Source organism: Lagopus muta, chromosome 16 (assembly GCF_023343835.1).
Source record: "Lagopus muta isolate bLagMut1 chromosome 16, bLagMut1 primary, whole genome shotgun sequence".
Lineage (NCBI taxonomy): Eukaryota > Metazoa > Chordata > Aves > Galliformes > Phasianidae > Lagopus > Lagopus muta.
In genome coordinates, this window is record NC_064448.1 from 12,884,426 (window position 1) to 12,909,544 (window position 25,119).

The 25,119-nt window shown below is 45.9% G+C and overlaps 1 protein-coding gene across 1 annotated transcript in view; it reads left to right on the forward strand.

The window, feature by feature from the left end:
• Positions 1-660: 660 nt before the first annotated feature.
• The window catches only part of TOP1 (DNA topoisomerase I), a 62,511-nt gene continuing 38,052 nt past the window's right edge, over positions 661-25,119 (forward strand). Inside the window, exons 1-2 of the mRNA XM_048962614.1 lie at positions 661-1,034; positions 1,561-1,585. Of these exons, the coding sequence (XP_048818571.1) occupies positions 1,002-1,034; positions 1,561-1,585 (58 nt within the window). The 5' untranslated portion in view covers positions 661-1,001. The remainder of the gene's footprint in view (positions 1,035-1,560; positions 1,586-25,119) is intronic.

A 25,119-nucleotide genomic window follows, 5' to 3' on the forward strand; every position in this document is an offset into this window, starting at 1 on the left:
AGCTCCTCCAGCAGAGAGCCCATGTAAGGGAGCAGCCCGTCAGAGCCCAGCAGCTTGCACCGACTAGGCTGGCAGAAGCACGGTCACAACACCACAGCAGTGCAGGGGATGTGAGGAGGCTGAATCGACCCCCAGCACCTGCACCTCTCCTGGCATGCCCCTGCTCCACAGCTCAACCACGCTTCTCCAGGCTGGGAAAGACCTGCTAGGCCCCTGGCCCCACTGGGCTTAGGCCCCCGCGGCACACGAGGAGATCCAGCTGCCTGCCTGTACAGCAGGAGCTTCCGTGAAGCCCCGCAGCGTTTGCGACCACGGTTACAAAGGGCTCTGAGGAGGGGACGCCCCGCCCCCTGTGTGCCGCCATGCTCCCTGACAGAGCGGGGGCGTGGCCTGCGGGTGGGTAGGCGGGGCTCGTCATGCAAATTCAGTCGGCCGTCGGCAGGGTGTGGTGGAGCGCATGCGCACTCCGCGCACAGTGGGGGACGGCTTCTTACACAATGCGCCGGGCTCCTTCCGAGGCGGGGAGGGGAGCGCCGGGGCGGAGTTTAGTATGCAAATGAAGGGTAAGGTCTTTTTCCGCGATTGGAGGACGAAGAGGAAGGGGCGGGACCGCGTGTGTTTTACGAGCGCGCGGGTGGGAGCGGGCCAGTCGGCCGCGTTCGGAGGAGCGCACGGGTGGGGGCGTGGCCTGTATGCAAATGAATCGCGACGCCGGACCGGGGCTTCTATGCAAATGATCCAGCTGCCGTTTCCCGGTCGCCCGTCCCAGCGTTCTGCCTAACAGCGCCTCGGCTCCGCCCCGCGGGTAAAAGGCGCCGCGTCTGCGCAGTGCGCCGAAACCAGGACTTAGTGTCTGTTACACAACCGCTGAGGAGCCCGGGGCTGCGCTCTGCGTCGCGTCCCCGCTCCGCGCGTCCCCGGCGGCTTCAGCTCAGTTCTGCTCCGCTCTGCTTCGCTCTCTTCCCGCTTCGCTCCGCTCGGCCTCTCCCGTACCCTCCGGCATGAGCGGGGACCAGCTGCACAACGACTCCCAGGTGAGTCCCGGGGGAGCCCGGCGCGGGGCCGTTCGTCTCTAACCGTCGCGGTGGGCCCCGAGGAGGCGTTTCACTTCAGCTCCCGCCGGGTCGGGACGCACCGCGGCGCTGCCCAGCGCGGCTGGGGGATGGCAGTCAGCCGGGCACGGCCGCCCGGATCCGCTGGGACTCGCTGCTCCCGGTCGGTGCGGCTGGGATGGGGTTGGGGTTCCCTGTGGGGGGGGGGGGGTTGCCGGTTCTTTTTGCTTTGGTCCCCCCCCCCGCCCGGTTGTACGATGGCTTCAACACCCCTCTCCCCCCCCCGTGGCCGCGTTCCGCATCGTGCCGCTGCCTTCTCGTTTGGTATTTAATTTTCCGGGGAGAGAGGAGGGAAAAAAATAAATAAATAAAAAATAGAGAAGGAAAGATAAAAGAAGGGGGGATCCGGGCCCGCCGCCCCTTCCCCCGAATAGCTCGCTAAACGCACGCGGCCTCCCCTCCGTGCTCGGCGTTTCTCACGGCCTCTCCCTGTCTCCTCTCCCCGCAGATCGAGGCGGATTTCCGAGCCAACGGTGAGTGGGCCCGGCGCGCCCCGCGCCGCGCAGACATGGCGTCCCAGAGACTAAGTCCCGGCTCCGCGCTCACCGGCCCCATTGTTCCCATCGAGCCGCCCCCGGCGCCCCCGCCCGCCCGCTCCGCGCCCCCCCGACCGCCTCTTCGCACAGAGGGGGCACCGGAGGCCCCCGATCCGCTCCCGTCGGCTCCTCCGGGGTTCCCTTTAGGCCCCGATTCCACGCTGGAAAGTCGCCGTGTCGGCGGTCGGGACTTAGTCTCTGCGCCATTTTCTTTTTCTCCTCTCCTCTCTGTGGCTTTTCTCTCCTTCTCCTCCTCCCCGAGCCGCCGCCGAGCAGCCTTCCGCGGTGGGGGCGGGCGGCGATTCCCGGCTCCAGCCTTCTATTAGCAAAGGGGAAAGCGAAGTTTTTAGCTAAAATAAAGCCCGGAGCCGTTTTTATCACAGCCTGCCTCCCCCCCATTTCCCCCCCCCTCCCCCCCCCCCCCACGTTCCCTGCTCTGTTCCTTTCAGGGAATCCCTCCCTTCCCCTAAAATGAAAGGTGATTGCAACATGTTGCTCTTTTTCAAAGAATCTGCCGCATCCATTTTAAGATCCTTGGTAGTTCTTTCCTCCCCTTTTAACTGATGGAAGTTCACCTTCTTGGGTGGGGCTTTTAAATTAAAATTAAAATCCCACGTTAGGGAAAAACAAAACGACAAATAGAAGATAGCACAAGCTGTATAGGCAGTTCCAGAAAGGTAGGCAGCATTCTTCCAAAAGTTTGCAGCTGTAGCTGTGCATTTTGTTTAGAAACACTGTAGGAGTCCTGATTTTTTTTTTTAATGTACACGTTCATATGTATTAATATATTATCTGATGCTTATATTAATATATATTTATTCTCTAGTGAACCTGATAACAGCTGTTTTTTTTTTTTGGTGTTCATTTGGTGTTTATTTAGGATGCTAACCCCCTCCCTGTGCTGTTAGGTGACAAATCAAAGGGTTGGAGCCATGTGGGGGAAATGGGCCAGGTGTCACCTAGCTGTGTGTTACTGTCACACTGCTGGGGGTGGAAGAGCAGCCCTCAGCACTGGAGTGGCAGAGGACAAAAACAGTGAATTGAAGATATCTTTGCTTTACTCAGTGCTTTCTTATAGTGATTTCTGGGCAATGTCCACGTGCCCTGAAAGCTGCTATGTGTAAATATTTACAATTCTACCTTTGTGTGCACCTTTCTTCCTGTCCCTTCATTGGAATGCAGTTGTGTGTGTGCAGTGGGAACGTGCAGTAGGATTTAAACAGCTTTTGAACTTTATTTAAATGGTGATGCTGGAGCAAAGCTCTGTGAATGATTTTTAGCAGAGAAAAATATAAAGTGGATTTTTAAAGAACAACAGTAGGAACTCCTGAAGCAACTTCAGTACCAGCGTGTATTTGAATACTTGTAGCATTCTTGTGCTGGAAAATATTTGCCTAAGGATCATGTCTATTTAGGGGAAAGAACTCCCTGGAAAGCTCAGTTATGTGCTGCTTAACGTAGGGGAAATTGTGCACATTGACCCTTTCCAGTGAAGTTCTTTGGGGCATTTTCTCCCCCATTATGACCATGTACCCTTTTATTCTCACAGTGATCTTAGTCATTTGGTACTTAAAACTCCTCCAGTTTTGATTTCTACCATGTGTTGAAAGAATCCGCTGTGCAAATTTAAGGACACCTTGATATAAGAACTGAGTTCTGGTAGCTCAGACACACGCAGTGAATTCCTACCACTGCATCAGCACCCTTTTTCTCATATTGTAGTTGTTCTTATTGCTGTCATGAAACATCTTTATGGCTGGTTAGAGGCCCCTAAAATCCCAAATCACCTTCAAGTGCTGGGAGGTGCACGTAAGGCTGTTAGTGTTGGTAAGGGAATAACACAGAATAGACATCTGTCCTCCCCCACCTTGTGGCCAGGGCTGATCTTCCTGAAAACCTGTCACCTCTGCTTGCTCGAGGCTCCTTTCCTCTCTGTGCTCCTGTGTTGGGAATTGTCCTGCAGTCTGAGAATAGCATGTCTCATTTAGGCACAGTGTTAGGACTCGAGCTTTTATGTTCTTGTTCTGATCCTATTTAGTGGCAAAGAGCAGAAGTGGGTGGTGGGAATCTCAAGTACATTTCCCAGATGTTTAGAATTGGTTTGTACTTTGGTTATTGTCAGACAGCTCTTAGCAGCAGAGGCAAAAGTCTCATTTCAGACTGCATTGCCTCTATATTTAGGGAGAAGGGAGGTTTTTGTGAGAGCTGGCTAATTCTGAGTGTTGAATGTAAGCATTGATCTAAAAGCACTAAACATTTTCATTAACAGGGAGTGTTTTGGGTGACTTCTGATTAGTGTATCAGTAACAGGGCAACTTAGACACTTCAGTGCTTCCTGTTGTTACAAATGTCTCATATTTAGGTCAGTGTCCAGCTGCTGTGATGGCACAAATTGTTGCAGCTGAAGGAGAGTGGGTGCAGGAGATGTGCTGGCTGGCTGAAGGTCTCAGGAGGGTGCTGGCTGCAGCGGAGAGCTTGGATTGTGTTGCATTCCAGTTTCATTGACAGAGGGGTAGTATTAGGGATGAGAAAGGATGTCGCTTGTAAATATGTGTTCTTGGCTATTTCTTAGCATTGGATAGCCAGATCGCTCTGGCTACTCCAAGCAAGAGTGTCCTGGGTGAGTTCCAACCTGGGTAATTGCATTCCATCTCAATATCCAGATTCTCCCTCCTGTTTAATTTGGCCATAGAGGGTATTTTTTTCACCTTAACTGTATTTTCAGTGGTGGAACAATCTGCAAAGAATTTTCCATGTTCAGTCTAAGAGCGGCTGTTTGCAAACCATCCCGAGAACAGGGCTGTGCTGAAGCAGTGAGTTTTGTTGGTTTTTTTTTTTTTGTTTTGTTTTGTTTTGTTTTTTTGGAAGTAACCTCCTACAGTCTGAAGCATCAAGCAAGCAAGAAGGGATACAGTAGCCTCAAACTGTCATTTCCAAGTACAGCTTGGTCATTGAAAATGACCCCTTCTTCACAGCAGTGAATGTTGAGTCACAACTCTGTACTCGAGTACAAGAAGAAATTGTGGTATTTTTTTCTCACTTGGCAAATTGTGCATCACTTCAGATGCAAAACCTGCTTGGAGATTCTGTTTAGTTTTGCCTTTAAGAGCTTTCCTACTGAATTCAAATATAACAGTCTCTTCTCAGGGCAGTTCCAAAAGGAATTTATCTTGACTTTCAGTTGTCGTATTGTGTTTGTGGTGTGCAGTAGATAAAAATTTGTTTGCAAAATGATCAAATTCACACCAATGCTCCTGAATGGCACTAACTGCTGCTGGCGCTGTGACTGTTGGTCTGCATGCAGAACTTCTGTAACATCCCGCACTGCTCCAGTAGGAAATGAAGCCATCACCCTAAGCAGTGTTGTGGTTGTTTTTTTTTTCCTTTCTTGTTGACTTGACCAATGATGTTAAGATTGAATTTGTAACCATTAGTGTGTATCAGCAGGAATGAAGTGTGAATTTCATTGACCAGTATTATAGAGATGGCTTCTAGAAGTCACGTGTGCTTGAATGAGAGGCTTGCATCAATAGTAGTTTGGGGAGGGGGGGAAAAAAACCTTTCTGCTCCAGCTTCTGCGCCTTATCAGAAACAGGCAGGTTGAACTGAGTGCTTGGATGGCACCTCTGAATATCAGAGTGATGGGATGAAAGGGAGGGAGTAAGCAAGAAGGAAACTTAATCCAAATAGCAAGGGTGCCAGACAACTGCCTTACAAGCTGTGGAATTTCTGCATGCTTTGTTTCACGTTAAATTCATGTTTCCTTTCTGATGATAGAGCCGGACACACAGAAGGTGGGGATGGCTTAAATGCTAACAACCTGAACAACAGCATAGCAGAGATCCTGGGGATTTTTTCAGTGGCTGTGAGACTCTGCTGGAGACTTGAATCTTCCTTCCTTCTCTGTGTTTCATTGGTGCCTCCTGGATGGCTGAGAGTCGGCTGCAAAGGAGAGCAGGGCCGCTTCTGACAGAGGGCTGGGTGCCCTAGTGCTGCTGCTAGAGCTGCAGAGCAAAACAAACCTCACCAAGTTAGGGAGCTGCGAGATAAGCTCCTGTGCTCTGTCCCTGTTGTACTTCAGGGCAAAAGTGGCTTTAAAGTTCCCTGGGAGTGTGATGTCATCGGTGCTTTTAAATGTCAGATGTTTGGCTGGGGATCCAATGTGCGAAGGTAGTTAGTGGTATTTAGAAACAGATTGATATCTCCACTGCGAATTTCCTTTCCCTTTTTTGTGATACATGGAAACGTGAATGTTAAGGAATGTAGCCTGTTCCTTCCAGCACAAGCTTTGAATCACTCCCTGCCTTCCTTTCCAAAGTGGGATGTTGGTGAGCCTGTGCTACAAGGACTGCTGCCCGCAGCCCCTGCTCAGAACAATGCTTGGGGTGGTTTGAGGTCTGAAACCACTCCGCTTTTGGATTTTAAAAGCACTTAAATGTCAGACCTTGCAAAATTTCTTTGGGTTTCCAGCATCTTTATCAGGATTGTAGAACGTAACAGCGTCGCTTTGCTAAGGGAGTCTTCAAGATGCAGCATGTGAGGTTATGCTGCTGTCACTTGGTTATTTCTGACACGTCTCAGAAATGCAGACTGTAGGGAGACCTTGTGAAATGTAAATAAAAATATCGTTGGTAAGCTCTTCTTGTATGTCATGTGCTCCATAAGTTATTTGCATTTATTTTCCCAGCAATGGCTTCGGAAGGGCTTTACCAAAGACCCAGATGTCTGTTGTGTTAATTGTTCTGACACGTTCAGCGTTCAGGTTAAAATTTAATGGGTGTCTTGTGGGAGTGGGGAGCTGAATGCTTTCCTGTTAGCTGCGGCCAACTTCTGTTTTTGTTAAAACTCAGCAGAATTACCTAAATGTGCTGGAAGATGTGTTCTGGGGGTTAATGGCCTGTCTGCTTCCTACTTTCAGATTTTCTTAAGATGTTTTTCATTTTGCTTTCAGCATTAAGCAATATCTGTTCTAATATCGTATCAAGGCTTTTTTGTTTACTTTGTAAAACGTGACAAGATTTAACCATGGAACCAACATTTATGTAGAAGTGTGGCTTTTTACATGGCTCTCCATAAAGTGGGCACACAGCAAATAAAGATGGTCAAACACAAATTCGGATCTGATTTCATTTTATGGTTGTGATTTCAAATATTTGGCAGATAAATCATTGAATTCCTACCTCCTGAGCTGCACTGTCAGCAGAAATAGCAATAATATGTAATTATAGCAAGTACTTAACATCTCATTGACTCAGATTCCTCTGTTAATGATTTCACTGGATTCCTGTTGAAGTGATATCTGCTGAAATAGCACCAGTCTGCCTTGGTAGAGAGGAACTCTCAGTCAGATTTGTACTGATAGCATAAGTTGCTGTAGTTCCACTAAAATCGGTGGCGTCCTGATATTTTTTTGTTGTTGGACTGGAGGGCTGAGCTTTAATGATGCAGGAAATTCTTTATGGAAAGGGTAATTTAGCATAAGAAATCAGTGCAGACTTTTTTGAGTTGGCTTTTCAAGATGGAACAGTTTCTCTTTCAAGACTGCTTATGCTAATAAAATTTCTTGTAAGAGACACAGACATTCAGAAATATTTACTGGCTTATTAAATTGAATTGCTGTAGTGGCAGCTACTTTTATAGAAACTGCCCCAACTTCTATATGAAACATCACACTGGAACTGGAGAGCAAAATACCATCTAGCGCTGTGTGCTCTGCTCCTGCTTGCATCTTTAAAGGTCTGTGTCTTAGGTTTCCAAATCTGAGAGAGGATACTGCTTGTAGGAACCGCTGTTTATCACCTTGCTTTTCTGGGGCTGTGTTTGAGTGAGGCAGCATCAGGTGACAGCTCAGCCCAGCCGTGCCTTCTCCCTGCATGACTGTCAGCTCTGAGCTCGCTAGCACCGTCACTGTTTAAATATGTATCATCATTAGACTCTGAAATGCTTTCTCCCTTTAAAAGAACAGGGAAGGGAATGGGTTTGCTGTTTCCGCAGCGTGTGAGTAGCTGCTGACCCGTGCTTCAGATGAACTGCTGGAAAATTGCAGCTTGGAAACAAACTTGCAGCTAGAGTGGAGGGAATCCTAAACAGCATTCCCAGTGGCTGCTGTCCTCGGCTCTGGTAACAGGGAGCTCCTGCTCTCGCTGGTGTGACACTGGGATTAACACAGGGTTGATGTGCTTTTCTGGGCAGAGTAGTTGAGCTGAACGAGTTGTGGGGGCTTTCCAGCATCTTACAGGACTAACAGTTTTTTAGCACAGAATTTGTTCAGAATGTCCTGGCTCACATAAATGCTAAACATTTCCAGTAGAGTTAATCAGACTTACGGTTAGGAGTGGTCTCACCTTCGGTGCTTGCTTTTTAACTAACAGTCTGAGGGGTGAACTGCAGTAACGTCTTCTGGTATCACAGTGAAAGTTAGGAGCACTCAGAAAGGGATGTGAAGAAGGGGTGACGTTACTGTTGTATATCTGTGCCCTACCAGGTGTAAAGCATAGCTGAAAGTTGCTGTTGGCTTTAGGAATGTGAGCCTACAAGCATTCTTTGAAATTGAAATGTGGTTCTGGAATGTAGATTTTGCAGCTGATCAACAGTGAGAGTTCCACTGGGAATGGAGAAAAGAGCCTGAGCTGCCGTCAGCCCTCCTGAAACTTGTTCTCATACGCCTGCTTAATGCTTAACATTGATGGTTCTCAAACCTCTTGGGGATAAAAACAGTATTTTGTTGAACCTTAGTCTGTTTTGCAGTGTCAGCAGGGATATGGTGATAGGAAATAGTTCTGTGCCAGTCCTTGCAGTAACCAAAACTTTGGGAGATCCTCTTGACACTCTTGGGAAAGTGGGAGACCTTAGCAATTAGTTCCTCATAACTGCTAATGATAGAGAGGAGCTCTACAGGGACGGAAGATGAGTAGAGAGCAGGCAATGCTTTGACTAAGAATTGCCTGAAAGTTTGCTGGAGTTTTATTGCAGAGTTGTGAGGATGTTTTCTATAGTCTTAGGACCTTTTGCCCGCTAGGATAGCATATTTCTGTGTGGAAAAAGAAAGAACAGATAGTTCCCATGAGTGCTGCGTTCGTAGTGTTGTTTCACCCAGAGGAAGTTGCCTTTGTTCTGAGCTGTTAGCTGGATCCCAATGGCTTCACTTGGAGATGGTCGCTGTAGTGGCTCAGCTCAGACAATTCACTTGCGCTGACAACTGCTGTGCAATTGGACTCTGCCAGCTCCCAGCACAAAGGAGTCACAAGATGGGCAGCACTGAGCTTGTCTGCCTGCTGTCCTGGGGAGCACTGGAGGCAGGAGCTGGAGAGCTCTGAAGTGTGTATTTCAGTGAGATGGGTCCAGCACAGGCTCAAAGGTGGGCAGCAGAGCAGGTTTGGTTGGGGTGCTTATTATCTAGCCTCAGCTAACAGTACAGCACCAAGGAAAACGCTTTGTCTTCACCCACAGTAGATCCTCTCTTATGTTTGAATATTGTGCATCCTCTGGAGCTGGGATGATTGCAAGGCAAACAGAGGCAACATCAGGCCATTGGGAAGTCTTGTTATCAGAGTCCTGTCAATCTCTTAAAACCAAAGATTGCTTCTCACAAAGCTTCCAATCAGCTGATATCTTGAATTCCCTATCAATATTTTTGACACGAATGTATTTGTTCATCCTCACAAGCTTACCATATGCTTTGTGCAGCTGTGAGCTGTGTGGGAGTGCATGTGTGTATTTTTATCTCTTACCTTCGTCAGGGAGAAGGGCTTTTTTAAGGAACATTATAAAGATGGTACCTTCCTTCTGAGTATTGCAGAGCACTTAGCTTTGTGGTGCCCACCAGAAAACAGAGACTGACTGCTGTCTAGTTCTGCCTGGTTGTCTGTTAAAGACAGATGGACATCTGTGGGACTCAGCACTGGAGCAGAGCAATTCTGCAGCTGCCTGCATCCTTCTGACTGAAGTGAGATGGATTTCTGCCTCGAGACAGCTTGGAGGGTTCTTGTAGCTTCACTGAAATATTTTGATCAGTCTGTACACTCACCTCTGGCTAGGACACATCTGTGTCCTTTAATGACATGCTCTGTGATAAGGATGCTGGCTGTGTGTGCTAGGTTATATAATGTAGAGTCTTATGCAGACATAAAATATTTTAGCATGTAGTGCAACACTGGGAGAAAAAAGCTCTCGCATCCTCAATGTAACTGTAGTTCTGATTCTTCAGAATATCTCTTTCTCCTTTAATACCATTTTTCAAAGATTTCCTAAAAATAAGACTTGGCCACTTACTGCTCAGTTTGAAATTGCTGCCATTGATTTGCAACTTCATAATAATCTTTGCAGCAAGCACCTGGGATTTCAAGAGCATGGGATTCTGCAGTGTGAGGGAATAAATGATGGGCAGAAATGAAATATGAGCTCTCACATTCAAAGCCCACATACAGCTCGTCTTGTCTGACAGTCACTGTGTTAATGCATGAGTGCTGTTATCTGCACTGCAAGGAGCTTTCCCAGCACATGGTGGTTCCTGGGCTGCCCCCCTGCTCAGTGTGCAGCACATGGGGTTGGATGGTGCCTCCATCCAAATGTCTGTCACGTTGGTGCAGCCAGATTTGTGTGGCAGCATCTAAATGGAACAGCGTTAACATCTTCTTGAGGAATTATGTATTTAGACTGTGAGCAGAGGTGTGGTTTGTGGTTTAAAAAAAAAAATACAAGAAAACAAGAGTGGAGCAATGCCCAAGCACAGATAGCTTTTAAATTTCCTCTGGTATTTGTCACTTCCTCTGATCTATTGCCTAACATTGCTCCTGTCTTAGCAGAATACACACTCCTAGAGCCTTAGCCGGTGCCTGCCTTCTTCCTTTATTTACCACCTTTTTCCTGCGGACCTTTTTAATTTGAATGACAACATGGTAGCTTTTGTCTTTGTACATAGAGTGGTGTAGATCAGTGTGTTGGGGCAGGGCAGTGTACTTTAGTTGAACTTTTTTATTGATGGCAATGTATTACTGCTCAGGGCTTGTATTGCAATATTTGAACAGGGGCCAGACCTGTCAAAACAGCTGCTTGTCTTCCTCTGAGGCTGCAGTTTCTTGTTTTGGAGAAGTGGTTTGAAGTGGCCTAAGAAGACCTTTTTGGGGAGAGGATGAGGAAAAAGTAGACAGTAAACATCTGTTTTCCTTTGACGTACAGTAAATGTCTGTTGTGGGTTTTGAAGTAACCGGAGATAGAGTTGAGAAACTCCTAACTTTGGTCTTCTAACCAAAACACAGGGATTTCTGGAGTCAGAATAGCATAACTAGGAGACAAGCTTCTATTTTTGTGGTTTGCAAGCAGACTTCTGTGAGGAGAAAAGAAGAAATGATGGCAGGGGCCAGGCTGTCACATGGATTGCAACTGGAAATGGTGCGGACGCCCCATAGCCAGGTAGGAGGGCTGTCCTCATCCTCCTCTGTCTTCCTGCAGTGAGTGCAAGTCAGAGTGAGCTTGCTGTGTCCCCAGGGAATTTGGTAGCTGAATGAGCTGACAGTTCCAGCTTTGGGTTCTGTGTGGCGCTGCTTTGCCAGCGATCCATGCTCTGTGTCGGGCTGTGTGAAGATGAAGGGCTGAATGCAGAAATAGACCCTTCTGAAGTGGAGGCAGGAAGCTCTGGGGGGGGAGGGGGCATGTGGTACATGTGGACCCTGTGTCTGGGATTAATGTCTTTTGTGCTCTATACATTGTTATGCTGTCCTAAGGCCATCGTGCTTAAATAGACAGGGCAGTGGGTGGGGGGAGGACTGTGCTGAGCTCAGAGGTGGAGGAGCATGAGTAGAGCTGGAGTGTCCCCAGGAATAGATACAGAGCTGCCTGCCTGGGTCTAAGGTTCACTTCCAACCTGGGCTTCTGTTTCTTATGTTGAATTCTCTCCAGCTGAGAACTGATGAGATTAGGAATGGGAAGTACAAAAAAAAAAACACAAAAAAAAAAACCCACAACCTTCTGCAGCTTATGTTGCGATATGTTTTAGATGCAGAATGCATCTCAGCAACTAATGCCTATGTGTGTGTGTGTGTGTATATATATATGTATGTATACACACACACGTGTGCGCATGTACTGATTTATTTCACAGATAGTAAAATGTTGCATGTTGGTTTCTCTAGTGACAGTGCTGGGGTTGTAGCAGTGAGATGAGTGGCTGCCTGGTGTGTGTGCAGGGTGCCGGCATGGAGCGCTTCTCAGGTTTGTCTCTGCACCATGGATGCCAGCTGGTGCGAGTGTCTGCTAACTGCCTTGAGCAATAGGAAGAGCATCAACACAGCATATTATGTCTCTTGCCAGTTTGCGAATCCTAGCAGTGTGTGAGTAAGATCAATTACTGGAGATAAAACGGCAAGGATGGGCAGGTTCTGGTTTGAACTTGCCTAAGCAGGTACACTTACGGGTTAGACGAGCGTTCTCTATTTGAATCTAGCAGTTTGGGAAGCTGGGAGCAGGAGTGCTATAGAGAGATCTGAGAGCACCATTCATTGCAACAGAGGCAGCGTGTACAAAATGGAGGGAAGGAGTAGCAATAATGACGTAGTCTGAGGTTTGTACTCTAGAGTTAATGACCACCAGATGGGGAATAAAAGCTGCCTGCTCCTCTTTGGAGGGCTGAGAATGTCATGAAGCTATTAAAATGTGCTGTGTCTGTTGTAACACTTCCACGTGCACAGTGAACCCCCTCACGTGTGGATCAGAGTAAGCCTTCCTTCCTGGCATTTCCCTCAGTGCTTGGTTTTTAATGTTGTTTCGGATTTAATAAAAGTCCTCATGGTAGGAAAGCAATGTGCGAGCTGTGTTCCAGCACACAGGCATAAACTGCCAGATCAGGAGGCAGCAACACCTTTTGTGTGATGGGAAATACAGTGTGAGAAATGAACTCTTAACAGAACTGATGCTGATCCTGCAGTATTGCCCAAGCCTGATGTAATGATAAAAGTGTCTTGAGCTGTATTTTTAACAAAGAAACAGTGGCACAAATCAGTTGGGATATCAGTGCTATTAACTCTGATTCCTGCCAGCCGTCATCCTGGAGCTGCTGAGACATTTGGGTCACTTCATCTTCCTCCAGCAGATTGAAACAGCTCTTCAGCTGTCCAGAACATCTTTGCTCATGGACGTGGATAATGTGTTGTTATTTTCAAGAGCCTTTCTCTTTAGTTTTCTTATATCCTCTTGTGTTCTTTCTACTCCAGAAGCAGGAACTGTCTCTGAGAAGCTAGCATCTTGTCTGAGTCACAGTATTATAGCTGGATATGTCACCTGTACTTTATTAGGAGAAGTGTAAGAACTGTCCTTGAAATAATTGTTTTTATGAGTAGATGCAGTTTTCTAATTTAAAATGTGCTTCTCTCTGGAGTTTGATGGCTGTCATAAACAATTAAGCTTTTCTTTTATCATCAAGTGGGCTTATTCAGCATCACTTATATCTAAAACAAGCTTCCTTTTAGGTTTTAGACAGCTTTAATTATCTGGATATGAAGAGAAAATATGGCTTGAAACTCGATGCTCCATGCTTGGCTTCTTTAGCTTTCAGTGTCTGGTTTCGAGAGAGTTCAGCAGCGTGGCTGTATTTGCCCTGACCCATAGTGTGTCTTGCAGTGCACGGAGCAGAGCAGCCAGCAGGCACTAAGCTGCCTGTCCCAGTCACATAGATCTTGCATTGGGTTTTGTGCAGAAGACAAGGATGGATGGATCCATCAGTTTCTTGTTTCATAAATGAAGGTGTAAAGCTATTGCTCCTCAGCTTCTTGAGCATTGCCTTCCATGTTGTGCCTCTTCACTCCTGCTCAGGTCTGTTGCTGATCTGTTTGACCATGGTGTGAAATCTCCAACTTACGGCATCGCTGTCAAAGCATCAGCTCGAGTGTGTAGAGGAAAAGAGAATGTGCTGTTGAACCATGGCCTGATTTTAAAATGTTTTCCTGTGCCAAGAACACACCTTACAATATTCACCCTATGCAACAATTTTTTTTTTCCAGGAGGCTGATAGCTTTTTGTTTGAAGCTGCTGCTGTTGTCTTTGCAAGCCAGCTGAAACTGTCTGCGTGCAGTTTCGCAAACAGGTGACGTTGGTGCTGGCAGCAGGGATAGCTGGTTCACAAGGTGGGCTGGGTCTGCCGGGAGCTGATCTGTGCTTAGGCTTGGCTCATGGTGTGCTGGCTTAGGATGAGAAACAACAATAACCCCGGGTCACGTTCCTGAAGGATCGACAAGTTTACAGGGGCTTGATGTGCTGCACTCAGAGTGTGTTTTTAAATCAAGTCCTCTATAGAGAATGAAGCTGTGAGCATTGTTTTGTGAAATCCCCTGTAGCTGTGTTGCCAGCAAACAAGTAGTGTTCAAAACAGATGTGATCCTCATTTGTTCGTGTCAGAATTAGGTTGTTTTTAAGTTCTTATGTTTTTCTGCCTTTTTGTAAACACCTCACCCGTCTGTCTGCCAGGCACAGCAGCCTTGTGCTCAGTCTCTAACCCAGACTATGAGACCTTAAATCCCCGGGGGTGCTTGTTAGCATGCAGTTCAAGGAGTCCTCTTTTATCACACCAGCGAGTTTGTTTTGAGAAGGCAGTTGAGCTAGAGAACACTTTCCAGTTTCGTTTTCACAGAGAAGTCCCAGGGAAGAAGTCTGCTAACTGGCACATGGCAAATATTAACTTTTTTGAATGGAGCAGAAATAAAAACGCTCTTAGACTTTTTTTCTGAGCCGAGTTTTTGCAGTGCCTTATGGTGTGTACTGACAGTTTAATCTCAGCAGAGTTGTGGAATTAGTCTTTGATGATTAGCTCGTTAGGGGAACACTGTCAAAGAAATGCTCACGTTAATTGCTCTTCCCCAATATCACAAAAATTATTAATACTTTTATGATTCATAGTCTACAGACAGCAGTAGTGGCATTTTCTTCTGGTGGTTTCAGAGCTGAAAAGGTAAGTGCTCTGCTCCTTTTGTCTGAAGTCTGATACTCAGAAGGGCTTTGCTCTGAGCCTCCGTGAGGGCTTTAGGAAGAACGCAGATCTGTGGCATCAGTTGTGAATGAAGATGTCTCATAAATCTGACCTTTGTGTTCTGAAGTCAGTGTCACTTGGCCAGCAGTGTCAGTGGCATTTGCTCAGTTCTTCATCCCATAAATAATTTCTTAAATCTGTACCACCTCCTTCCCATCATTCCGGAGGAACCAAGCAGTGTGTCAGTAGTGTTTGCAAGCTACTGGTTCGTGATGTAGCAAGTCCTGTGCTCTGAATGGTTCTAAGTGTATAGAGAGCTAAGTTGAAGTCACGCTACCAGTAGAGATTGATACTCTTTAAAAGACATCAGTATGGAAACAGGTTGTCAGATGTCTGTCTATCAGGAGTCTTATGGTTCTGTTGGTCACAGCAGATGTGTTCCTGCACTTCAGACCTAACCAGAGTTAGGCTTGTAGGCAGATGTGCATGCAGCTTATGAAGCAGCTTTGAACACACTCCTTGATCGAGCAAATGCTGATGTAAGTGCACACTTACCTGTGGTGAAGTTAGATTTTTGAGAATGCCATGCTTTAGCAAATTGCTTCCTTGTTTTACTTGTATGGATGCTTTCTGCACTCAAAAAAAAAAAAAAAAAAAAAAAAAAAAAAAAAGCACAGACTTTCTAACTGAGTAGCTGCCACTGTGGTCACTGTATCTTGGCTTTTATTTTAGTCACCAGATAACAGTTGCATGCTTTACAGTCTTGCGTGGAAACCTTTAAACAATTTCTCTGTTCACAGATACATTTGTAGTATTTGAGCAATGACTACTGAGCTACTTCACCTCTCAGAGTGCAAACAAATGTCCTTAGGAAACCAGATTTGGCTTAGGACTGTCCTCAGCTAGTGCAGGCTGCTCAGTACATCATTACTAAAAGTGAGGCGTTGCTGTTAATCCTGCTAATTTAATTTTCTATTTGATTATAGCTTTATCTCCAGGGATGTTTTGATCTGCCCGTGCTGTTTTGGGGATGGAATGTGTAGTTGAATATCTCTTGCCGTTGGTGAATGTTTTCAGTATAGGTTTTTCATATTCATTCTTACTGTATGAGGAGTACTCATCACATAGTTTTCTCACTTACAGGCTTTACTTAATGCTACTGCTATGCATTAATAAAGGCTTAAGGCTCTGGTATTGCAGTATCAGTGCCTTTTGACATCTGATAGTATCAAGCAAAGCTGATCACAGGTCACAGTTGTGATTACAGGAAAAACAGGGAGTTTTTTCTGATCTGCTGGAGCCTGGAGTGCAGGAAGTAACATCATTGTGAATTATAAAAGATCCAAGGTCGAAAATAAACTCATTTACCATAAAACTTAAGAATAGCTTTGCTGAAGTACTTGTCAACTCAACCAGATTGAAGTGTGTTCCAGAGCTGCAGGGTCGGCAGGCTGCTGTGCTCCTCTGGGGACAGCAGGTCTTGCTGTAGGAGCGTGAGCCGTGCTGCGGTCTGTGGGCACGGGCCTGAAGGCTGAGGAGGAGATGGAAGGGCAGAAGGCCACAGCCAGCTGCTGCTGTGCCTGCCTGGGAATGACCTGCTGCATCCCTGCAACGGGCAGGTGGCACCAGTCCTTAATGTAATGTTTGTGTGAAACTGTACCAGGTGTGTGGGTTGAGCTCTAATAAGATTCATTATAAACTTTAAAAATAAATAAATAAAATCTGTCAACAGAAATAAGGCTGGCAATCAAGAAACATTTTAAAAATATCTTTCCCCACAGCTTGTAATTGAATCATTCAGGAATAAATTATTAGCTTGTAAATACGCTTTGCTCTTGTCCTTCTTCCTGTGCCTATTTCTGCCAACAAAGGAGCAGGTGCAAAAAAACAACTTTTTTTTCTTTTTCCTTCGGAATACTGCTGCAAATCAGCTGCACCATTTTGTGTTCTCATTTCAGATCACGTTAACCAGGAATATCAAACTATTGGGCGCTTCGGTAGTGCTCAGAGTTACTCAAGCATCTTTCTGAGCCTCACCAACCAACTTAAAGTATTGAAATATGTTAGCATTCACGTTCAAAAAACCTGGAGAGCGTGGTCCTGTTGCAGAGGTTGTGAAGCAGAACCTCTGTGTGATGCACGTCGTTAGATAAGGACTCACATTTAAGAGCGATGCTGAACCAGCTTGTGATGGTTGCACCTGCAGCATGTTTCCTTCAGTTTAAACAGCTCATTTAGTGACGGTGGTAATGGAAGCTGTTCAAAAGCTGAGGAAAGTAAGCTCTCTTTCACACCTAGTTATCTCTGCATAGGTAAGGAGAGGTCTGCTCTTAACACTGAGGGAACAAGGTGAGCAGAAGTGGTTGGTTCTGCTCGGCTCCTGGGGATTATGCTTTTTTCCTTTTAATAGGCTTCAGATGTGAAACAAATTAAGTAAATGTTTTTCTCCCATTCCTAAGTCATTCAAGGCAGATGTGAGTTCTGTGTGTAATGTAATCTGAAAATGCTAGTTGTGAATTTAGGAAAATTTTGATTTCCAGCCAGAGATGCAAGCCATTCAGAAAGCAGAGGGGAAGTGTGGAGCTGCTTTAATTGAAGTCAGGAGTTCATTATGCATATTAAACTGCAATGAGAGGTTACATTCTGCATTCAGTTATCTGTATCCATGTGACTTCACAGCTGCCAGCAGTGAGACTTGACCTGGATTTAGCAGAATAAACAGATTACAGATGCATAACAAGATTAAAATCAGTGACTTAAAGTAATATTTATCTATTGATTAAATTGAAGACTTCTAGAGGAGCTGGTGTGCTGCCTGTAGGAGCTTTACTGAGTGCTCATTAAGCACAGCCTTGTGCATTGTAAAACTTGCAGGTCTACGGGTGCACCTTGGATGTGGAAAAATGACTGAATGGGGCAGCCAACACTGAGCCTCATCGTCATGCAGTGCTGGGACGTATGTGGACTCTGCTCATGCCAAGGAAGTGTCAGGATTTCAGAGAATCTTCAAAAACATCTTAGTGAACCCAAAACTACCACTTATTTACACAGCAAGCAAGAGAAAATATTTTTCCTAGTTGACATTGCTTGCAGTGTAATTATTCCTTACAACACAGCAATTTTCCTGCTGCCTAATGCAGTTTTAGGACTGAAATTTTTCTTATGCTCCAAAATGAGATGAAGCTCCTTATTTTTCAATACAGCTGAACTTTCCATGATCCTCTCTAAGGACTAGGAATTTGTTTTCTCCTTTCTTTCTCCTGATTCACCTGCTTTGGAAGTTTGGCTGCAATCTGCAAGTGCTGCCTTTGCATTCCAAATAGTGTTTGCACCTTTCTGGTGGTGGCATGAGGAGCAGTTGGAGGCACAAAAGCCTTCTGCTGGGGGACACTGGCTCAGTCTGCGAATGCAGCACAGTACATCAAGTTCCTGATTGCACTGTGGGTTTGTCACAGCTTGTACCAAAGGGTTTGCTTTGCTCTTGACCCAGTCTGCCAAAGGAACTGTTAAAGCTGTTCCCTGGGCAATATCTTGTGGAAAGTCTCAAGAATGTGATGGAGCCCACCTGCCTGTGACAGTGAGGAAGGAGCAGGCTCTGTGCTTGACCTGACAGCAGAGCACAGGCTGGACAAGATTCTCTGAGCTGTGGCAATACCAGAAGGGTATGAGCCCCAGGGATGCTCTGCCTTTTCCCAAGCAGGCTGTGGACCAGCAGCGCAGACAGCAGGTGTCTGGTGTGGCTGAGCAGCAGTGAGTGTGTCTGGCTTTGCACATCCTTCTGGAAAGGAGGACTGCTGGAGCCATGTGTCGTCCCCAAAATTCTGCAGCCTGAACTGTAGGATGAGCATTTCTGCTCAAGAAGAGGAAAGAAGCAGGAAAACAAGGATTAAGTGAGCCATTTTGCTTTGAATTGTTTTGAAGCAGAGGGGAGGTTATCTTGTGCAGTCACTGATTACTCCATAGTCTAAACAAGGCTCTGTTTTGCAATCTCTGGAGCAGTGCTGGGTGGTGCGTGAGGCTGGCTGGGCTCCCAGCACCCACTGACCTGAGCCCCTGGTCTGTGTGGTGCCATGTGGCTGCCTTTGTCTCTCCTGTGTCTCTTCTTTGTCTCTCTATGGGATGGCTGTGTGTGGCAGCACCCTGTACTGGACCTCAGGGATGTGCCGAAGGTTTCTTGCTTTTAAACTCTGGAAATGGGATTAGGCTCCCTTGCATTATCCATTTGGTTGGGCTGGAGTTCTACCTTCTGTCATTATTTTAAGCTAGTGTTTCTACACGCTAAGCTGGCCTGCATGCAATTGTCCAGGTTTTCTCCATGGCTGCTCTTCCTGCTGTGCCTGCGATGTTAACTGCATTTTGCACGATGGGAAGGAAATGGATGTGAATTAGAAGTGTGAGATTAGATGGTCTAGTGAACAACATTCAGTGTTAGAGAGGATCTCAAGGAAATCCATTGGGAACCTACCTACATCTTCTGTTTTATGCAAATCTTTCTTCTGAAGCTGGTTCTCATTTGAGTGTTCCTCAGCAATATTTACTTCTATACCCACCCCCCTCCAGAGCCTGTCTGGTATAGATGTCTGTGAGCTAATTGGAACAAAGATTGGCTTGTAATGAGCATGAGGCTTCTGAAACTAGAGAGGAAATGAAGCTTAGGCCTGTAGCTGCCTTTTGTTCACTCTTCCCTTTTGGGTCTGATGTTGATGCTCAGGATCTGGTGGGGATACTCAGGTGCACGCAGAGCTGACAGAAATGGGTAGCTGGCTGCTACAAATGGCTGGCTTTCCTCTTCTCTATCTATTTGGCCCCCTTCACTGACTCTGAAAAGTAATTCTGAACTGGTGTGAGGTGGGAGGAGGAGGAATTAATGCTTCTGGAAGGTAAACTGGACATGATAAGGGCTAGGAGTGAAGCTGCTATATACCATATAACTCTCACATGTTTCCAACTTGGCTTTAGTTCTGGTATCCTGGAGTGCTGTTGAGTCCCACTGTGCTCACTGGGTGGTTTTTCTCCTGTTCTTCCCTGGCTGTATCTTTCTGCTGCACAGAGATGTGATGAGCAAAGGCTTTGGAAGCTTGAGGTGAAAGCACGTGTTCTGTTTTGCTGCTGCTTTCAAGATGTACGTGCAGTCTGTAGCTTTACACATGTGGCTACAGATGCATAAACCAACAGGAAAAACATGCTGAAAACATTTCTACCCCAGCGGGGAAGGACTGCATTAGTTTGCAAGGCACTCAGATTCTGAGTGGAGGAGGTTGTGGAAAGTACTTCTACTCATAAGGTAGTATAGCCTTAAAGAATAAAGTTCATTAGGGTGGTTCTTACCTTATTTTCATAAGAGGTGGTGCTTGACATTTGTCTCCTCCATGCCAGGGGCTTTTAAAGCTGTACACTGACGCTGACAGTTTCCCCAAAGTCTTAACTTGCTTCTGTGTTTTAGTCTGCTTTGTTAATGGAAGCATACTCCTGGCTTTCGTTCTCTGATTTATGCAATTACAGGAGAATGCTTTACATCTTGGGAATCCCTGGAAGCACATGTTTCTGTTCACATTGATTCTATTTATTTATTTATTTGCTGAATGCAAATAATGGATTGGAATTTCATTGTTGCCTCTCAGTCGGGAGCCCTTTGGCGCGTGTAAGAGACAGCTATTAATTTAGCCTTTCTGTACTGATCAAACGTATGTTTTAATGCTTTGTGAGGCTTCCCCAGCCCTGCTCTCTGTGTAGTGCCTTCTGGTGCAACTGTTCTAGCAGTGATTTTATGTGTTTGTCAGCCAGAGAGTGAGATGTACTGCGGGACAGGGGGACGTGGACGTGCCACCTCTTTCAGAAGGAGGCCGTGGGGAAGCATTGGCTGTTATTGGGCTTGCTGCTGTTGTTTTTTCTGCAAAGTGTTTTCAGTATGGCAGCTTAAGGTCATCACACCATGGAGCTATCTCGGTTACTTCAGCATTAATTACCGATGCGCTGCTGTCACGTTGCTTACCGTTTTTCTCCCCTAGATTGATGTAGCCCTGGGGTTTCGGTGAGGCAGAAGGTGTGTTCATCTTGTTTTGCAAACTTTGTATCTCAAAAATGCATGTAAGATCCTTGCTTTGTGTAATGAAACTTTGCTGGAGAGAAAGCGGAACTTCTCAGTCATTTCGTAATGCGAGGGACAGAGGAAGACTAGAGACATTTCTTCAGTAATTTATCTATTACAAGATTAACAAAGAATGCAGCAACTTAGGGGTCTGTCTTTTGGGTAAGCCAAGTATCCCAGCACAGCCCTTTTAAGGAAAAAGCTATAATGTCTCCTGCCTGTATGGCATCTTTTGCCTTAAGTAACTGTTGAAGTATGGAGAGGTCACTGGCTTTAGTCTTTCCATCAGATTTCTGAAGTCTCTTTGCTTTAGGAGAGCAGAACTGGCGCTGTGTGGTGTGGTTCTGGCCCAGCCATGTTGTTTGCTCTCCTTCATGGGTGGCAGAGTTTGCAGCAGTTCTTTGGGAAACTATACTCTGGGAAATAGGTTGACTCCAATCTATTCAGTGTCGATATATTCCTGCATTTGAACCCTTAGAAAAGAGGGAATGCACTATGTTGAAATCTTGCTTTATTACTGAAGTTTCTGCCTAAGGATAAACTTTTTGCTTATTCTGTTGTACTTTTCCAGGCTCCCTTCTCATGAAGCTTTCATGCTTTTCTTCCTCTATTTCTTCCCTTGCATGATTGGAAAATGAATTATGAGGATCTGAAGCTTCCTAACCGTGAGCTGCTTTGTCTGTTCTCCTTGTGCTCAGTCAAAACTGATTTAGATGCTTGGCAGCAAGGTAGAAAACTTGGGATTTGCTCTTCTTTGGGGGGGGATGGGGAGGGAGGAGAAGTGTGATGGGATGGAGAGGTTTGTTTCTTCAGCGTTTTTAGAGCGGCAGCCTGGCTGGGCTGCTGCGCCTGAAGCCATAGCACAGCAATTGTACTTCATTTGAATTTGGCTTGGGGGGGGTTGAGGATTTAGAAGTAGCTTTCTGATATCTGCTTACAATCGGAACATGCTCTTTCTGTCGCAGTTTGGATTCAAGTACTTCAGTGTTTAAGAAAAAAACCACCACCATCACAACAGAACATAACCTCGGCAAGCTGCAATCTGTAGCAGTGTTGATAGTGGAGATGTCTTTCAACACTCGTGGTAAAGGGTTGGATGTGAAGCTGCTTTTGAAAGTTGTGCCTGTTCTGCTAAGTGCAGCTCTGCGTGAAGCAGAAGGCCAGCAGTCTGCTTGGGTACTGCTGATGTTTCATCTTGGCACCAAGTCCTGCTTCTTTACTGAATGTCATGCTTAGCAAACATTGTTTCCCCAGGTGCTATTTCTGTTAGTTACTCTGATCCAGGTAATGGAGACTCCAATCCTGGCCTCCCCTTTTTAATCGCTTTCATTTCAGGTCTTTCGCAGTCGGCTGTTAGAGAAATTAGGCAGCAGAGCAAACAGACCTGCAATACCTTTCCAGAATAAACGTTTTATGTGTATTCTGCAGTTTCGTAAGTAGGACCATTAGGCCAACAAGTGACTCGTCCAGTTTCACTTGGGTACTCTGTTAGATTACAGTTTGCTTTTCCAGAGTATCGTCACAGTACTATTGGCTCTCTGTACAGCGCCTTCTGGCTGCATGTTTCTTGCTTCTGAGACTGCTAGGTGCACATAGATGTTGTCCCTGATACCTGGGTGCAGTTCTGTTTTCTGCCCAATAGATTTTCCTCTCTCTTTCAGGGCTGCAGCAATGGCAATCCATTTAAACAAACTGCAGAGATGTAATTAGTTACTGGAACAGCACGATCAAACTGTGGCTTCCTGCAGCTGCGGGACAAATACCGTAGAATTTAAACCTTTCACACCGGTCAGGAGCGATTCCTGTATGTGCCTTTTACAATTGTTAAAACGTGTCAAGTCAGATAACTTGTCTAAAGCCATAACCTATCCAGCAGTGAGGATCTCAGTCCTCTGTGCCTCAAACCAGAGCCTGACAGAGCAGCCTTTACACACATGGACTCACCGCTGCTTGTTCAGGTCACCTGCCAACCACACTGCTGTTCATGCTAAAGATCTTGGGTATTGACTGTTCCAATCTTTCTACTTGCTAATGTAATCTCTATATTGTAGAAAGTACTCCAGTACTACATTCTTTCAATCAGATGCCTGAGGTAAAAATATGGTCTTTGCCAGGAATACCAAGTGTGTTTTAGACACCTGGAACTGCATTCACGTGTTTGAAGATTCACAGCTCTTCTAGGCATCTTTTCAGCACTTGAACCTTAACGAATTTAACAGTTTTTATTCCCAGCAGATAAGAAATTAAATCCCTAATATGATTTGGCACAATAAATGATGCCAAATGGTAAAACATGACTAGGAAAACTTGAAAGTGAAGAGGTCTTCTGATCCAAACTTTTACAGTGGCTGCTTTTGAGAAGAGCCTGTGAGGGAGGAGGAAAAATCTGTGAAATTGTTTCACTGGAATCATGCAGGGTCTTTGTGCTTTGCTTTCATGTCCCAATAGGTGAGAAGGAAATCAGCCTAAACTGTAAAAGCACTGTAGTTGCGTGGTCCAAGAGTGAGATGTTTCAACTGCACAGCGAGTGCCAGGAGATGACAGGACAGCTCAGGAGAAGGTTTGAACTCAACCAGTTCTTGAACCCAATCCAGTGTTACTGACTTATCTCCCCCTCAGCTGCATAATTTAGCAGTGGAACTGGAGAAGCCTTTAAGACTTTCTTCTGCTCTCTAGAAGAGAGGCTGAAAAGATGCATGCATGCAGTCACCCTGCTGATTACACAAAGCATCCTCTGTTGGGATGGGGAAGGATTTCTTGCTGTTCAGGAGGGGTAAATGCACCAGTAGTAGGAAGCACGCTGCATTCAAACTGACCAGTGATTCTGAAAAAATCTTCAAAGCATGTATGCTTCTCTTGTAAGCAGTAGCTAATGTTGAGGCACTGGGCTTAGGGCAGAAATGGAACCCCTCAGCTAAACTAAAAGTGCTGTGTGAGCAGCAAGTGGTTAGAAATGGTTTTTTAGGTGGTATTATTGTGGTTTTTTTTATGCTATGTCTTCTGATTTGGACATAGATTTCAGTCCCAAGAATCAAGTAAATTTAAATTGCCCTTCTGGACATCAGTACAGGGACACATTGAGGTGATGCTTAGAACGGACAGAATACAGCAGCTGGGGAATTTCTAGGTAGTCTAATAGAAGAAACAATTGGAATATTGCTGGAACCAGAAAGTAAACTGCACGAAGTCCTTGTCCCTAAGACTTAGCAAGATACAGCAAAAGGGCAAAGACTTCTGGCAGAAACCTCTCTGTATGCAGGTAAATCACCGCATTCAAGTTGTGCCTGCAAAAGCTTACAAGAATGTGAACCCAACTACAGCAAATACAGAAGGCAAATAGATTTATCTGGAATAGCTCCCATTGGCCAGGAATTGGGGTTATCAGGGTTAATTTGCCTGCTATTTCACTTAATTTAGGAAAAATGAGGAGAACCAGATTGTTGCTCACATCCTTTTCTCAGAGCTTAAAAAGATGGTTCTAAAGCAAAGTGAGGAATGGGAAGCAGGTGAAAGTGGGTGTTGGGAGTGGGATCCAGTGGTGTCTGCATGGTCTTGTGCTGTGTGCCTGCAGTGCCCTCCCAGGTCCTATTGCTGGCTGCAGGGTTTAATTAGGAAAGTTGCCATGTAAACTGAAACATTAATGTAGGGAGCAGACCTGCTCCCCTTGATCTGTAAGTAATCTTTATTGGGGGAGTGGGGAGAGGTGAGTGCTGAAAAGGATTATGAAAGCAAATGAATTTTTCATAGGAGTTGTGTGTAATTCCATATAGCTGGGTTCTGTGAGCAAGGCACTGGGGCAAGGTCTGCCTGGAGGAGAAGGCTGCAGGGGCTCCTTGCTGCCCTTCTGCTCATTATAGGAGCTGCTGAGCTTTCTACAGCCCTGATCCTGAATAAAGAGTGAAACTGTGCTGTTGGAGTAGTGCTGTGCGTACAAGTATTGCAAATAGGGTTATGACTCAGCCTTTCCCTGGAGACCTCTGGGGGGGGGAGCAGGGCCGCAGACCAAAAGTGCTTAGAATTTCCCATCCTTAACTTGGCTGTCCTTGTAATTAAGTAGAGTCCAAAGATGAATCAACATACAAAAATGCAGGGCTGCTCGTGGTTGCTGGAGATGCAGAAGGGAAGGCAGGAATAGGACAGGACTCTGGTAAGCTGTTGGAGGCGCACCGGGCTCAGTGCTGACTGCCAGACACGGTGCCAGAGACATCAGGCTCTGTGAACAGAGGAGATGCCAAACTCTGTTTGGGTTAGCAGATACTGAAGGGAGAGCCTTGGGGAGATGGAGCCTTGCCCAGTAGGTGTAACCCCTGTCCCTGCTGTAACCTTGGCGCTGGAGACACGCTCAGTTCTGCCATCCTCTGAATGTCACACGGACCCATTGGGGTTTGAACTTTGCTCACAGTGGATAGTGAAGTCTGCTAACGCTCC